The following is a 16,816-nucleotide window of genomic DNA, read 5'->3' as shown; positions in this document are numbered from 1 at the left end:
CCGTGGCGGCAACCCCCAAACCCGATGAGGGCTGCCGTCAAGCTGAAGAAGGAGTCCTATCGAGCCTTGATGGCTCATGGGACTCCAGAAGCAGCTGACAGGTACCGGCAGGCCAAACGACCTGCAGCCCAAGTGGTTGTGGAGGCAAAAACACAGGTCTGGGAGGAGTTCGGGGAGGCCATGGAGGAGGACTACTGGTCGACCTCGAAGAAATTCTGGCAAACCGTCCGGCGCCTCAGGAGGGGAAAGCAGGCCTCCACTAACACTGTTTATAGTTGTTGGGACTGATCAATGAAATATTCCACCAAGGAATATTAAATCTAGCAACTCCTCATCCGCTACTCCTCCGCATCGAGAGGGCGCCTCCTGGGCGCCTCCCTAGGGAGGTGTTCCGGGCATGTCCCACCGGGAGGAGAGCCCGGGGAAGACCCAGGACACGCTGGAGAGACAATGTCTCGCGGCTGGCCTGGGAACGCCTTGGGATCCTCCCAGAGGAGCTGGAGGAAGTGTCTGGGGACAGGGAAGTCTGGGCATCCCTGCTGAGACTGCTGCCCCCGTGACCCGGCCCTGGATAAGCGGAAGAAAATGGATGGATGGATGGATGGGCTTCAAAGGTAAGGTGAGAGTCCAGTATGACTCCAAGATTTTTAACTGAGGATGACATGGTGATGTTATGTCCAGAAACGGGGAAACTGCTGAGGGAGAGGGACCGGGTTTGGTGTGGTGTACCTATCAGGATGGCTTCCGTTTTGCTGCTGTTTAGTTTTAAAAAGTTGTTAGTCATCCATGCCTTTATCTCCTCCAAGCAAACCTGAAGTGCTGATGGCAGAGTGGAGGAGGGTGTGGAATCCATTTTTATGTACAGTTGTGTATCGTCGGCATAGCAGTGGAAGGAGATTTTGTGCTTGTGGGTGATGTGACCAAGGGGGAGTATGTAGATGGAAAAAAGGGTTGGACCGAGGATCGAACCTTGTGGAACTCCACAACTGACTGTGGGGGAAGCAAATTGGAGTTACCCAGAGAGACATGTTCTGTCCTGGCTGTAAGGTATGACTGGAACCAGTTGATGGTGGTTCCTGTAAGCCCAATAACAGTCTGAAGCCAATGAAGAAGGATGGTGTGGTCTATGGTATCAAATGCAGCTGACAGGTCAAGCAGGAGGAGGAGAGATGGTGAGCCCTGGTCCGCAGTCATAAGCAGGTCGTTCATGATGCAGACCAGGGCTGTCCCTGTACTATGTGCAGATCGAAAACCGGATTGAAATTTCTCATATAGGTTATGGATGTAAAGATGATTGTGAAGTTTGGATGAAACAACCTTTTCTAAAACCTTGCTGAGAAATGGTGAGTTTGAAACAGGCCTGTAATGCTCCAGAATGTCAGGGTTAAGTAAGAGCTTTTTCAAGTCGGGGCAGATGACTGCAGTTTTAAGTGCTGGAAGGACTTGACCAGATTGAAGGGACTGATTTATGATTGCTGTGATTAATGGGTTTATGGCAGCAATGTTAGATTTCAGGAGTTGAGTAGGCAGAGGATCCTCTGCCTACTCAACTCCTGAGAGAGCATGTGGTGGTCTTCATGCTATGTATGATCTTCTCCACCTCTGTTTGTGTAACATTAGGAAAATCAGTAAATGAGTGTAGTGGTATTGGGAGAGTGATTTCAGAAAGGGGTGAAACTGTGGCAGTGAGGTTTGACCGAATGGAAGCAACCTTGTCGGTGAAAAAGTCCATAAAGTTATTGCACTTATCTGTGCTAATGTTGGTGTGTGTGTGTGTGTGTGTGGAGGAGGTTTGAGTAGAGAATTAATTGTGGAGAATAACTGTTTGGAGTTGTTGGCATTGTTGGAGATTTTGTTGGAAAAATATTGGGATCTGACTATGTTAAGTGCTCTAGAATAAGATTTTTGGTGGTCACGGTAGGCTTGTTTGTGTAAGTGCAGACCACTGGAGATGAATCTCTGTTCCAGGAAACGACCAGCAGTTTTCATTTTTCGGAGCTCTGTTGTGTACCAAGGGGCTGACCTGGAAGAAGTGATGGTTCTTGGTTTTATTAGTGCATGGGTCTCGAGGATATGGTAAAGGGTTGAGTTGTAGTGGTCAACCGATCTATTAATTGATGAGAACTGTGTAATTTGTGGTATTTCCTGCAAGTCCTGGTGGAAGTGTATAGTATCTATTGCTTTTAGGTTTCTGAACTGGATATGACATTTAGTTTTAAGGTGGGAACTAGCTAAAAGCAGTTAAATAGATATTACCTTGTGATCAGAAATACCCAGATCATAGACTTGCAGGTTGTTGATTGCAGGGGCAGTGTCTGTCATGATTAAATCCAGTGTATGGCCTTTTGTGTGTGTGGGTGCAGTGATGTGTTAAGTGCAAGCAATCCAGGAGTTCCACCTTGATTCACGTGATCATGAGTGAACTTTATTCACACTGGTGATTCGTTTGTCCTTCACAGGGAGGAGGGCCTGTGTGGGCGAGTCTCTGGCTCGTATGGAGCTTTTTATCTTCATGGTGTCAGTGGTGCAGGATTTCACACTGAGCTGCTCTTAAAGGGCAACTTCGGTTTTTTGAGATCTGGACCTTATTTCTAGGTGTGTGCATGCTCATATACTCACTCAGATTGTGCAGCACAGAGTCCTTCAGAAGTTATTTAGATCAAACTGATTTAGCTGCACTTAGCGGGGGCCACAGCAAGGGAGCTTCAGCGCGGGACATAATCTCTGCAAAGTCGCTCACTTCGGCTATATTTCTTCATCCATCGCCAGTGTTATCATAAAGTCAGCTCATCTACCGTCTTCAGGTGGGTCAGCTCAGCTGACGAGCTGACAGTTTTTACTAACTTAGCCACAATTAGCTCAGATGGGAACGTCGCGGAGCTCCTCTCCCCAGTAGAGAGGCACTTTGGCTGGGCCTCGGCTGTCACGTCGCGCGGGCGTCTGACTTCCAGTGCCGAGTTGGTCCGAGTCGGGGCCGAGGTGGGTAAACGGCCCGGAGCTTGCTCCATGGAGTCTCCGGAGGTCTCCAGGCTGGCCTGGCCGCACAGTGCGCGAGGTCCAGATGTCAAAAAACCGAGGTTGCCCTTTAAGGTCTTGACATCATAAACTTTGTTCCAGAGTACAGCAGCAAAGCACCACAGAGGTACAATATCACCTTGACCCCACGATGAAAACAAAGATCCCACTCAGGAAGCTCTCTGAGGATCTTGTCTATCACACAAAATATTGTCATATTGTTAATACAGCTAATTCTTAGTCATAATCTCACACAGAACACTTTAGAAAAACTGCTTCAAGATTTTAGATGTTCAGGTTATGTTGTAAATATAAAGGTGAATTGCTTTGCTGTGCACAAAAAAGATGGATTTATTTCAGTGTGTCTATGATTGTATTTTAGTGAACACATTATGCAATAATGCATTAATCTCTTTATCTTTTTTTTTTGTCAAATCTGTTTATTGGATTTTCACATATAAAAGCAGCAATGACAGTCATAAAACAATAATATGTTACTGATGTAATTCAAAAAGTGCAACAAACAACCCACAACCCCCCCCCCCCCCCCCCCCCCCCGGCACATATCCCCTCCAAGCCAAAACAAAAAAAAAAAAAATTAAAGAACAAAGAAAAGAAAAAAGAAAAAGAAAAAAATAACTTAACACCACAGTTACAATGTAAGTGTATAACAGACAGATTTTTCACTTTCCTTTCAGAACAAAACACGATCAATCCACAGGAATATTACATACTATGCCATCCACATATGATAAAAATGGGTTCCAGGTCCTTTCAAATTTACTGCCAGCACCACACAGGGTCAGCCTGATCTTCTCCAGTTTAACAAAATAAAGCACCTCTTTAATCCATCCTGCATGGGTAGGTGGAACTGCAGATTTCCATTTTAACAAAATTAGTCTCCTAGCCAGTAGTGTTGTGAATGCTATCAGGTCCTTAGTAAGAAGAGAGATTAGCTGAACAAAATGAAACACCAAACAGAGCAGTAAGGACATTAGGAGTAAGACATCTTCTGGTGACCTTAGATAATGTGTCATAAACTTCACACCAAAATCCTTTCAGAGAGGGACAGAACCAAAACATATGTGAATAATTTGCTGGACTTTTTTGACATCTTATCACATAAATGTGACACTGTTCCAAACAACTTTGCAAGACGAACCTTGAGAATGATCTCTCCTAAATCTGTTTCACAAAGAGTCTTCAGTAGAGGAGACTAGAGAAAGATTGTGAATTTTTGAGTAAATGGCAGAACTTGCCCTCTTCAGCGACATGAGTGGTTCCAAATAGGTGTCAGGGGTTGAAGTTTCAAGATAATCTCTTTATCTTTATGAAACTGAAAACATATATGAAACCCTTCCTTCTTTATTGTCAGCTGAATCAATACATTTTGAAATCTTTTTTTAAATAAAATCAAAATAAAAAAATGTTTTATTGTGAGATTAATGACTTTAGTTGAATTATCACCTTTTTTACAATATGATCTAAAAAGGAACACATGCAGTTCTGTTGTTCACCTCTGGATTTTAGGTTCATTGACAGTTGAAACTCATGTTTGTTACATTTCATGTAAATGATTATAGCTTTTCAGTTTGTTTTTTTAAGTTGGCGTTTCCATATCTCACTGGAGAAAAACCAGAACTGGGATGCAGGTCATGTCACCTCTTTCAAAGATACAAAACTAAATCTCCACATGTGAGAACACGACCCAGGTAAACTTGTTGACTGCAGAAATCAGCATGAATGCATCAATAAGATACACTGAACAAACAAGGTTTCTTCATGCACTTCATCAAAAATGGAAATGCCAGACCAGAAAGGGATGATTACTGAGGGTTTCTCTGTGTGTGTTTAGAAAGTTTTTCTCCTGCTCAGGTTATTAGGAAGGTCTTGGAGGTGTGAATCTGACCTCAGTTGACCTGGGCAAGATGAACCTGCTTCTCCTTGTCCAGTTGCATTCCTCAGGGTCTGATCCAGGGAAAAGGTAGATCTCCACAGTCAGCAGAAACCACACAAACACAGGTTATGTAACACGCCGTTCATAAGTCAGTTCAGCCTCTGCAGCAAACAGTTCCTGTCCCGTTGGAAAGCTGTCATGGAGCTCTCTGGGACGCTGATTTTGGGGGGATTGATTGTTGTTCTGGTTTGGCTGGTGGGCTTGAAGAGTCACAGACGGTGGTCTTTACCTCCTGGACCTACAGCTCTGCCCATCGTGGGAAATCTACTGGTTCTGGACAAAAAAGCTCCCTTCAAAACTCTGCTGGAGGTGATTCAACCGTTCTTCTCTGCACATATTACACTGCACAGTATTATTTTCCTCTAAACCTTTGCTCGTTGCCGCAGTTTGTTGTTGATTTGCACTTTGAACTGAAATCCAATGTGTCAATAATGCAAGTGATGCATTTAAGAGCAACTGGGATTTCCTATTAGAAGGAATAACAGTGGTTTAAAAGTTGTTTTTCATGATGGTGCTGCTTCCCAGTTGCATCAGATTTTGGAAATTTGTGTTGGGGTTTACGATTGGTAATTTGTATTAAATTACTAAAGTATCTATTACTGGGAGTAATTGATTACTTTAAGTAATTTATTAGTTCATTAATTTCAGGAAATTGTCATTTACCAATCAACAATTACAGGTCATTAACAGTGAATGACTAATAACAATCAATTATGGTGTAATAAACTGTTCAAAGTGAAGCACAAAGTAATTTATCCCAAATTCAATTATATTAATCCGAATAAACTGTTATTTATTCATTAATAATGTCACATAATCAGCTATTTGAGAATGAGTAGATCACAGAGTGATTTAACCATTAAATCATTGATTAACAAGGTGATATTAATTAGTGAATGCGCTCTCTGCCTTCCCCCGTGAGTTGGGCAGAATGACATGCGGAGAGGGCCGTGGACGCGTGAGCAAATTCAACGGATGCTTTGCGCGCTTCGAAAAATATTGCAGATTGGATATTTATAAAGCAGAGAGAAAAAGCGTGCAGGTTCGGCTTTCACATGCATGGGGGCGCGGGTCCAGCTGGGTCATGTGTGGTGTCTGAGGTGAGACCGAAGGCGCGTGCTCGAGTAGCGAGAGAAAGGAAAGGAGAAAGAAATGAAGGAACGAAGAAAGAATAGTCACACACGTTAAATGAACTGAACTTCAGTTCAGTTCCCAAGTAAAAGCACAAGCTTAACTATCACACTTGCTATCGAAGCCTGGCCAGGTCTCTCACCTCTTGTATTGGGAAGAGGGGTGTGTTGCCGCTCGGCGCGCTGCGTGTTCTTGTCGGCCCGATGGAACCGTTGTTGGAACCGTTGTTCCAACTGGGCCATCCGGCTGTGTCCAGCCGAACTTAGGGCCAGAATGAGACCCATTCTGGACCTGCGGGTCCTGAACACTCATGTGGCCACCAGGAGGTTCCGCATGCTAATGGTCAAACACCTCCTGGAGAGCGTCCGCCCCAGGGTCTGGATGACGTCAGTCGATCTCACAGACACCTACTTTCACATCCCTGTTCTGAGGAGGCACAGGAGCTTCCTCAGATTCGCCGTGGGAGATCGGAGTTTTCAATACAGCCAGCTACTTTTCGGCTACTCCCTTGCTCTGCGCACCTTCACCAAGTGTGTCGAAGCTGCGCTGGAGCCCCTCTGTGGTCCAGGTCCAAGGATCCTCAACTGCATCGACGACTGGCTCATACTGGCGCCCACTTACCGGGAGGCCATGGAGCACACGGCCCTGCTCCTGCACCACATCGAGCTTCTGGGGTTCATGGTGAACGTTGGGAGACGACCCTCGTCTGCGGTTGCTGTGTCCGGTCAGGGCTCTGCGTTGCTACGTTGAGCGCACTGCTGGCTTTCGGACTACGGACCAGCTGTTTGTGCAGTTTGTGGCCAGGGGGCGTGGTGCTCCGCTGTCCTCCCAGCGCCTTGCCCACTGGGTTGGGGGCGCTATCGCGGCTGCCTATGAGGCACGGAACTGTCCGCCGCGCCGGCGGTTATTTGTGCTCATTCTAGAAAAAACAGCATTAAATCACTGTTCATGTCAAAAAGTCACAAAGTGTTCAGCTATGTTGAAAACAAAACTTGAAAGGATCCATAAAGGAGATTAGAACTTACTCTGCAGATAGTGACCTAAAGTCAGCAGCTCCTTTCCTATATTCAGTTTTTAACTCTAAAACCAGGAGAGCAGTGCTGTCAGATTGTGACCTCTCACTGGCATCAGTGCCAGCAAATCTACTTATGCTCGATATCTTCGGTAATAATTCATTGTAATTTGACAAAAAATTAATAGATTTCTTGGCTGTTTATAGATCTATAAGAGACAGATCAAGGTTATCGAAAGCCTGCCTGAAGGCATTCATTCACCAAATAGAAATTCATGTATTTTTTTTTGTCATGAGAATAGTTTTGAGATTATTATTGATTTACTTTTGTTGGTTTCTCTGATTTCTTACTTGTGTGATAATCAGTTACATTATAAAAAGCTTTATTGTGTTTCTTTAAGGGATTTTTATTGAACTGGACTTGCTCTTTTAACAACATTAACATTTTAAATCAACATTTCACAGTGCAATCAGATCATTATATTAAACGTTTCACAATAATAAGTTCACCAGCAGCAGCGGCTGCCTGACGGCTGTGTCAAACAAACAGCTGACAGCCAAGCGGACGCATTTAAAGATAGGTAACTTCCGGGTCGTCGTTTACAATGCAAAGAATATAAACTATACGAAATGAATCACACATTAATCAACAATATTCAAATCCATATTTATCCAGCCCGTTGTCTTTTTGCCCGTTTTGTTTTTCATTTAATACAAATTTAAATACACAATAAAATAACAACATGGCCATTTACATTAATATAAATATCACCTCAAAACATGTTTAAGTCAAAATTAAAAGGAGAGGCAGCCCTTTGGTCAAAAAACAAAAAACAAAAAAACATTTCTCTTAGTTGAACTATATGAAAAATACAGGTAGTCTTCAGTATTTGATCTGCAGAACAAGCTGATCATAACCTCATCATTATAGGAAAATTGCCTTTTGCATAATTTTACATCCAAAAAGGAGAACAAATCTGGTCTAAATCTGACACATGGTCACCTTGTTTAATGGCCCAATGGGAATATTTTTCCTGCATGCCAGCCGAGGTAAAACATGGAATGGTTCCTGCTCTCTGACCTGCAGTGGAGTAAGATATATGGACCTGTGATGACTGTGTACATGGGACCGTGGCGTGCGGTGGTGCTGGTTGGATATGACACAGTGAAGGAGGCACTGGTGGACCAGGCAGACGACTTCACTGGCAGAGGACCCATTCCCTTCCTGGTCCGAGCTAACAGAGGATATGGTAAGGCATGGGGGGTTTGATGGAAATACAGTAGAAGGAGGAATACATGCATGCAGGATACCCACAATACAAAGCACATCCTACGATACAATCATAGAAAATTCTATAACTTGAAATCATTTACCTGCATGCACATCTATAGCTTTGAAGGTCTTGCTGAGTCATAAATCCTTCATTCAAATATGTATTTTCTGTTTGTTAAGGCCGATAAATTACAACTTCTTTCTAATAAAGGTTTAGTGATCAGTAATGGGGAGCGCTGGCGTCAACTGAGACGCTTCACCCTGACGACTCTGAGAGACTTCGGGATGGGACGTAAAGGGATGGAGGAGTGGATCCAGGAGGTCAGCAGCCAGCTGATCGATCGCATCCAGTCCACCAACGGTATGTTGTGTTTGTGCAGCCAATGGTGAATAAACAGCCTCTACACACTTCCACGTTAAGAGCAACAGTAATTTACAGTTTGACTAGCTTTGGTTGAAGTTTTTTTGAAATTCAATGAATTTCAAAAATTTGGTTATTTCTGATTGGCATGTCATTAAAAGGGGTGACACATATTCAATGGACCAGTTTAATAAAAATGTGTTGGACAACCATCAGGCGTATGTTCACTGATATGTAGCATTATTTATTCTCAAGGAGTTTTCATCAAGATGATGAAGTTTGCAGAATATATTCGATTTTATTTTTTTGAGTCCCATCTGTTTTTATTTGTTGTTATCCAGCAAAGCCATTCGATCCCACCTTCTTCCTCAGCTGCTCTGTGTCTAACGTCATCTGCTGCATGGTGTTTGGCGAACGCTTCAGCTACGATGACGACCAGTTCCTGCAACTCCTCCAGATCACTGCAGACACCATTAAATTTGGCAGCAGCCCCTGGGGTCAGGTGGGGCCAATTTTCCTCATTACTATTTAAATAATTAATCCATCCTTCCATCTGTCTTCAACCGCTTATCCAGTACTGGATCAGCAATCTAAGCAGAGAAGCCCATACTTCCCTGTCCCCAGACTCTTCCTCCATCTCTTCCAGGTGGATCCCTAGGCGTTCCCAGGCCAATCACTCAGGCGGCATCCTAAACAGATGCCAGAGCCACCTCAGCTGGCTCCTCTTGAGGCGGAGGAGTAACGACTCTCTTCTTCTTTTTTTTTTTTTAACCTGTCCCTGTCCAGCCAGGGCCGGCGCGGGCTTCTCAGGCGCCCTGGGCAAGACCGATACGAGTGCCCCGTGGTATTGTCGCGTAGGATCGCACCGAGAGTTGTTGAGCGGGGGGGTTGTTGGCACCGCGAGCGGTGCGCCTCAGCCGCCCCCATGGCTCAGCACCCTGGGCAAGTGCCCCGGATGCCCAGCCTAATCGCCGGCCCTGTGTCCAGCATGGAAACAGGAGAATGGAGGTCTGGCTGCTGATGTGCCCGACAGATATGCTCTTCCAAGAGGAGCTTATAAGCATAAAGCTCCTCTTGTTAACATGCTTTCTTACTTTATTTTATTTATTTTGAGTGCTGATACATGATATTGCCTGACAGGAGGACAGAAAGACAAGCAGAGAGACAGAGAGTGAAAGAAAACAAACAAGTGAACAGACAAGCAAACAAACAAACACACCAAAAAAAAAAAAAAAAAAAAACAGAGGGGAGAAAAGGAAGACATTGCAAATATATGGCGGTCTTTCAATTAATATCGACACTCCAGATGCCCGGCTACCGCACCTACCTAAAAATATGACAGAGTGCATCCTACAGACTATTGTTGGAGAATATAGCTGGTTGTGATCTGGGATGTGCAAACTGAGGATCCAGGTACGAAATTACACAAGAGCATCAGGCGAGACCTAATCCAGATAGTCATTTGTCTAACCCAACACAAGAAAACAAGGTGACCGAGTCCACATGCAGAATATGAAGATTGATTAAAGATCAGCATGATCATACAAATGTGACAGTGATCATGCACATATGATGTCTGACCCCTGACCCCCAGGGGACCAAGTCTGGAAGGCGCCAGCCCCACCAGGAACTGGACGCCCAGGGTGGGCAGAGCCAAAAGCCCAAGAGTCGCCCACTCAGGCAGAAGGCCTTGACCATACCCAGGAGAACCGGCCCACATGGGTGGCTCCTTCACCCACTCATGAACAAGACCCCAAGATACTTAAACTCCTCCACTTGAACCAAGGGCTCTCCACCAACCTGGAGAGGGCAGGCCACCATCTTCCGGTCGAATACCATGGCCTCGGATTTGGAGGTGCTGATCCTCATCTCCGTCGCTATACACTCAGCTGCAAACCACCCCACTGCATGCTGTAGGTCCGGGTTCGATGAAGGCAACAGGACAATACCATCTGCAGAAAGTACAGAGGAAATCCTGTAGCTACCAAACCGAACCCTCTTCAGGCCTTGGCTGCACCTAGAAATTCCGTCCATAAAAATTATGAACAGAACCGGTGACAAAGGACAGGCCTGTCAGAGTCCAACATGTACTTTGAACAGGTCTGACTTACTGCCAGCAATGCGGACCAGACTCCTACTCCGGTCATACAGAGACCAGACAGCCCCACAAGGGGCTACGGACTCCGTATTCCCGAAGCACCCCCAACAAGACACCATGAAGGACCCGGTCCAATGCCTTCTCCAAGTCGACAAAACACATGTGAACTGGTCGGGTGAACTCCCACGAGCCCTCGAGCACCCTATGGAGGGTATTAAAAAAAACTGTATTGTTCCTCCTGGATCAGAGGTTCGACTGTTGGTCAAATCCTCCTCTCCAGTACCCTGGAATCGACTGTCGCAAGGATGCTGAGGAGTGTGATGCACTTAAAGTTGGAGCACATCCTCTAATGCCCCTTTTTAAAAAGGGGAACCACCACCCTGGTCTGCCAGTCCAGAGGCACTGTCCCTGACCACCACACAATATTGCAGAGATGTGACAACCAAGACCGTCCCTGTGCATCCAGAGACTTAGGGTGCTCAGGGTGAATCTCATCCACCCCCAGTGCCACCGAGGAGCTTACCGACTACCTCGGTGACTTCAGTTAGGGTGATGGACGAATTCACCTCTGAGACGTCAGCCTCTGCTTCCTCCACGGAAGAAGTGGCGACGGGATTGAGGAGGTCCTCAAAGTATTCCTGCCACCGTCCTATAATATCCCCAGTTGAGGTCAGCAGCTCCCCTCCTCTACTGTAAACAGTGTTGGTGGAGACCTGATTTCTTCTGCTGAGGCACCGGATGGTTTGCCAGAATTCTTCGAGACCGACCGGTAGTTCTCATGCATGGCCTCCCCGAACTCCTCCCAGAACTTTCCTCCACAACCTCTCGGGTTGCTGTTCGCTTGGCCTGCCGGTACCTGTCAGCTGCTTCAGGAGTCCTGGAGCCAACAAGACTCAATAGGACTCCTTCTTCAGCTTGATGCCTGCCCTTACTTCAGGTGTCCACCACCAAGTTCAGGGGTTGCTGCCACAGCAGGCACCAGAGACCTTACAATCACAGCTCTGGGCAGCTGCTTTGACAATGGAGGTGGAGAACATGGTCAACTTAGACACAATGTCTCCAGCATCCTTTGGAATCTGGGAGATGCTCTCCCGGAGGTGGGAGTTGAAAACCGTGCTGACAGTGTGTTCCATCAGCCATTCCCAAATTCCCAACAAGCCCTCACAACATAGGGTCTTTAGGCCTTCCAAGTCTGTTCAGGTTCCGCCTCCACCAGAGGATTCAACTCACCACCAGGTGCTGATCAATCAACAGGTCTGCTCCTCTCTTCACCCGTGTGTCCAAGACACACAGCTGGAGGTCAAATGATTTGACAACAAAGTCGATCATCGACCTCCGACCTAGGGTGTCTTGGTGCCAAGTGCACTTATGAACAACCCTGTGCTCGAACATGGTGTTTGTTATGGACAAACTGTGACTCACACAGAAGTCCAATAACAGAACATCACTCAAGTTCCATTCAGGGAGGCCGTGCGTCCCAATCATCCCCCACCCCTCTGTCGCTACCCACGTGGGTGTCGAAATCCCCTAGAGTGAGGTTATTGAGTGTGGTTACATGGTGTTTTTTTATTCAGAATTGGTTTATTCTGAATTCAGTAATTCAGAATTATATTCATGAGTGTTGTGTTTACATGGGAAAAAGTGAGGAATTAAATCCTCTCTCTCGCTGGGGTCTGTGAAGCGCTCTGATCAGACAAGGGGCGGCCGTGATGCACTGACGTCTCCCGGAAGTAACCAGTGTTTTTCTCATCTTTCTTTCTCGATTTACTTATGATACAGCTTTGAAAATGTCAGTGTCATTAAGCGCCCTTCAATTTGCTCGTTTCATTATATCCAATTCTTGTAATACTGGCGTTAAATAAATTGTCTCAAAAAGAGTCGAAACGCGGACTGTGCGCTGCTCTCTTGGAAATTTGCATCATCACGACGGAGCAGAACTACCAGAATGAAGTTACGCCTAATTAACATATAATTTCGCTTCTTAGAGGGAATAAATCTGCCCGTCTATTTGGATTTAAACTTAATTCTGAATAAAGTTTTCAGGCGTTTAAATGGTCATTTTAGAGCTTAATTAGGTTTTATTCCCCATTTTGGAGCACTGTCCAGTACCCCTCCCAGGGACTCCAAGGATTCCAGGTATTCTGCACTGCTGTTTGGCCTGTAAGCTGAGACAACAGTGAGGCACCTGTCCCAGACCCGAAGGCGTAGAGATGCGACCTTCTTGTTCAGTGGGGTGAACACATAGTGGCTGAGCTGTGGGGCTATAAGCACGCCTCTCACCATGGGCAATGCCAAAGTAGTTGAGAGTCCATCGCTTCTCGAAAGATTTACTTCCAGATCCCAGGCTGTGTGTGGAGGTGAGACCGACTATATCTAACTGGTACCATTCAACCTCCCTCACAAGCTCAGACTCCTTACCAGCCCAACGAGGTGACATTCCATGTCCCCAGAGCCGGTCTCTGTGTCCGGGGTCTCCGGGCACCCTGTCATTGACTGACACCCAATTTACATTGCACCCGGCTTCTGGGAATGGTGGGTCTGCCGGAAGGTGGGCCCACGTCGCCCCTTCGGACTGAGCCTGGCCGGGCCCCGTGCGCAAAGGCACCAGGCACTTGCATGCGAGCCCTAACCCCAAGTTTGGCTCCAGGATGGGGACCCAGCTGCGCCATACCGGGCGACGTCACGGTCCTTGATTTAACCTTTCTCATGGGGGCTACTGACATGCTCTTTGTCTGGCCCGCCACCCAGGACCTGTTTTCCATGGGAGACCCTACCAGTGGGTATAAAGCCCCTGACAACATAGCTCCTGGGAGCACTCAAACTCCCCCACCACTTCATTCCATTCATAGCAGTTTTTATTCACATCTGTGCTTGTGAGAAATATAATCTTTTCATTTCTTCTTTGACCACTGTTTTGACCTGTTCATTGCCTCCTGCTCAGATCCTTGAGATGTGACTGATTCCACTTTTCTTTCCAGCTGTACAACATCTTCCCTGGACTGATGGAGTGGCTGCCGGGTCGACACAACAAAGTATTTGCTGATATTGAAAAGATGAGAGGCTTTGTCTTGACAAAGATTCAGGCTCACCGGGAGACACTGGACCCCAGTTCACCCAGAGATTACATCGACTGCTTCCTCAACAGAATCAGCCAGGTCTCATCATCTTTGCCATGACTCCTGATGCACAAAGTTCTTTTAGTAGCATTCACTATGGTTTTAAAATCGTTGCAGAGAGCTGGAACCATATTCTTCCCCTCAACATGCTAGTTTTTATAGCACGGAAGCACATTTTGCAAATGACTGTCTCAACATCTTTGCAGTATTCTTCCTCTAGTAAATTGTGATTCATGAGTTTTAACTGTGTTTTACCTGTCAAAAATAGTGGATGATTTAACCATCATATTTGTTAGCAAGTTATTTTGTTATGGATTAATTCCATTTGAATTGGCCAAAATGATTACTTTATTGGCCATTTTTGCATTTTAGGTTGCTACACACCGTCAAACAGGTTCCATGATGAAAAGATCATGATATTCATATTGTTCAGATTCAGTCTGCCACTGATTGCTGAGGTTCGGGATTTTATTTGGTGAAACAACAGTTATTTTTTTTTTCAGGAGAAGGACAATCCCACAACTGAGTTCCATGAAGATAACCTGGTGTCCACGGTGTTGAATCTGTTCCTGGCAGGAACTGAGAGCACCAGCTCCACCATCAGATATGCACTGAGTGTCTTGATCAAATACCCCAAAATACAAGGTAAGTCACAATCCTGAACAATGTCATCACACAGTGAAAGACATGTATGACCGTCAGTGGTTTTCAGGGAGAATATCTCTGATTTGAGTCAGTGGTGCAGCGTTTGCATGTGATGATAAATACTTTGTTGATGCCCGTACAGAGGCGATGCAGCAGGAGATCGACACTGTGCTTGGACAGAAGCGTTCCCCTCGAATGGAGGACAGGAAGTCCCTCCCCTTTACAGATGCGGTCCTCCATGAAATTCAGCGTTTTATGGACATTGTCCCCATGGGAGCCCCTCACTATGCTCTCAGTGACATCTCCTTCAGGGGTTACACCATTCCCAAGGTATTCAGCTTTCTTCAGTGATGATTATGATTAAATACTATTTATTTTGATTCAACAGACTGCAGCGGTTTGCTTCCCCTCACAGGACACTATAATCCTTCCCCTGCTGCACTCTGTGCTGAAAGAGGAGAACCGGTGGGCCACGCCTTGGTCTTTCAACCCGCAGCACTTCTTGGACCAGAATGGCAACTTCAAGAAAAACCCTGCGTTCCTTCCATTCTCTGCAGGTAAATAAACACATTTTCTGCTTCACACGCTGCAGACGAACACAGCTGAAGGAGCTGGGTGAGGACGTGTGTTCAGGATGTAAATAAGTCGGACTGGGCTAAACAGGTCTGTTGTGGTGTCCCAGGAAAGAGGGCTTGTGTTGGAGAGTCTCTGGCCCGCATGGAGATCTTCCTCTTCATGGTGTCACTGCTGCAGACGTTCACCTTCTCGTCTCCTGGAGGACCTGACAGCATCGACCTCAACCCCGAGTACAGCAGCTTCGCCAATGTGCCTCGCAGATACCTGATCACAGCAACGCCCCGCTGGGAGTGAACTTTCAATTTTGCTGAAATGCACATGGACCTTTAGTTTTTATTTTGATCAAATAGTATGCCACAATTACATTACATTGAGTTTATGATTCTACATCAAAACAAGTACTCAGGGGAATTCCATAACCTTCTAATGTCTGGATTCAAATTCATACAATGTATGTTCGTATTTCTGTGATTTTGACTTCGTGAATGTGTAATGCTGGTAAATCTCTTGTCAGAATCCCAGTGGCTAACATAATGAGTGGTGTATAGCTAAAAGCCTCACTTCTTTCTGGTTTCTGGTGGATTTGGAATGTTCAGATTTATGTCTGTAAATGATCTCTGAAGTGAGGTTGTGAGAAGCACACATTGCAGATCACTGGAGTTATGAAGGGTTTTTTTTTTTTTTTGTCTGAATTTGTTTCCTCCTTTAGGAGAATCTCCTCTGCTCATTAAAAAAAAATTAAGACTTAAGGACTGTGTATGGATGTATCTAGAAATTCTCTGGGATTACATCTGGAAATGCCGAGAAGACACATTAAAGCTCGTGTCCGGAGTTTTGAACGAGAGAGGTTTTTTTTAATCCAATGTCTTGAGGTTCCGCCCTCCCTCTGCTTTCATGAGCGACCAAGCCACGCCCCTTTAATTGTGCACGGTGTTATCCGTCGGGTGAAAATGAGAGCCTCCAAGTCCTACAGCATCCTAAATGTTTAGCTGTTTACGGTGGATGTTCAGCAGACAGTGGATATATCCGAGGTAAGTGGTCCTGCTGCTGCGTTGCGAACTCTCCTCTGCCTGGGCGAGCGGCCGTGCTCTCTGGCTGCTCCACACTTTGACAACAAGAGAATGCGGAAACTCGAAATCTATTGGCTGAAGCTGACCGGCGCTTTTTCGGATAACATGGGGGTCTATGAGACGAAGGCGGGGCTCATAAATAAATTTTTATATTGCTTTATGCTAATATTATATTGTAATATCGAACCAGACTGACACATTTAAGCTCTGTTGAAAAATGATACATACTTGGAAACGAACAGAAACTCCGGACACGAGCTTTAAGTTACAACATGAGCAGAACTGCCACATATTTTTCAAAACTGCAGTTGATGAAAAGGTAACTGATCAACCAAAGGATGTCACGGGTGCAGGATGGAAAGACCCACGCGCAGGCAGCGTCGAGCTTGTTTATTGCAGGAACAAAACACAGGGCAAGCTGAGCTGAGGTGCAGGCAGGGACACAGAACACATGAACAACCCACAACGAACCGACAAGGACAAGTGAGGGATTCAGGCTTTAAATAAGGTAGACACAGGTGAGGCACATTAGGGCACGAACGAGGGAGGAGACCAGGCAAGA

General features: G+C 45.6%; 1 protein-coding gene across 1 annotated transcript; it reads left to right on the top strand.

Annotated features, from left to right (window-relative positions):
- Positions 1-5,110: 5,110 nt before the first annotated feature.
- Positions 5,111-15,849, top strand: LOC115401237 (cytochrome P450 2F3-like). Its single transcript, XM_030109471.1, has 9 exons — positions 5,111-5,281; positions 8,203-8,365; positions 8,600-8,749; positions 9,091-9,251; positions 13,826-14,002; positions 14,467-14,608; positions 14,751-14,938; positions 15,024-15,165; positions 15,291-15,849. Exons 1-9 carry the CDS (start codon positions 5,111-5,113, stop codon positions 15,476-15,478), a joined length of 1,482 nt encoding a protein of 493 aa, XP_029965331.1. The 3' UTR covers positions 15,479-15,849.
- Positions 15,850-16,816: the final 967 nt, after the last annotated feature.

Source organism: Salarias fasciatus, chromosome 14, assembly GCF_902148845.1.
Source record: "Salarias fasciatus chromosome 14, fSalaFa1.1, whole genome shotgun sequence".
NCBI classification, from domain to species: domain Eukaryota; kingdom Metazoa; phylum Chordata; class Actinopteri; order Blenniiformes; family Blenniidae; genus Salarias; species Salarias fasciatus.
This window is presented reverse-complemented; position numbering and strand designations above follow the sequence as displayed.

Excerpts from the sequence above, each read along its gene's own strand:
- LOC115401237 (XM_030109471.1), top strand. The coding sequence starts at position 5,111 with ATGGAGCTCTCTGGGACGCTGATTTTGGGGGGATTGATTGTTGTTCTG. Across the intron at positions 14,003-14,466 it reads TCCTCAACAGAATCAGCCAG|GAGAAGGACAATCCCACAAC; the intron begins GTCTCATCATCT and ends TTTTTTTTTCAG. Across the intron at positions 14,939-15,023 it reads GGGGTTACACCATTCCCAAG|GACACTATAATCCTTCCCCT; the intron begins GTATTCAGCTTT and ends TTCCCCTCACAG.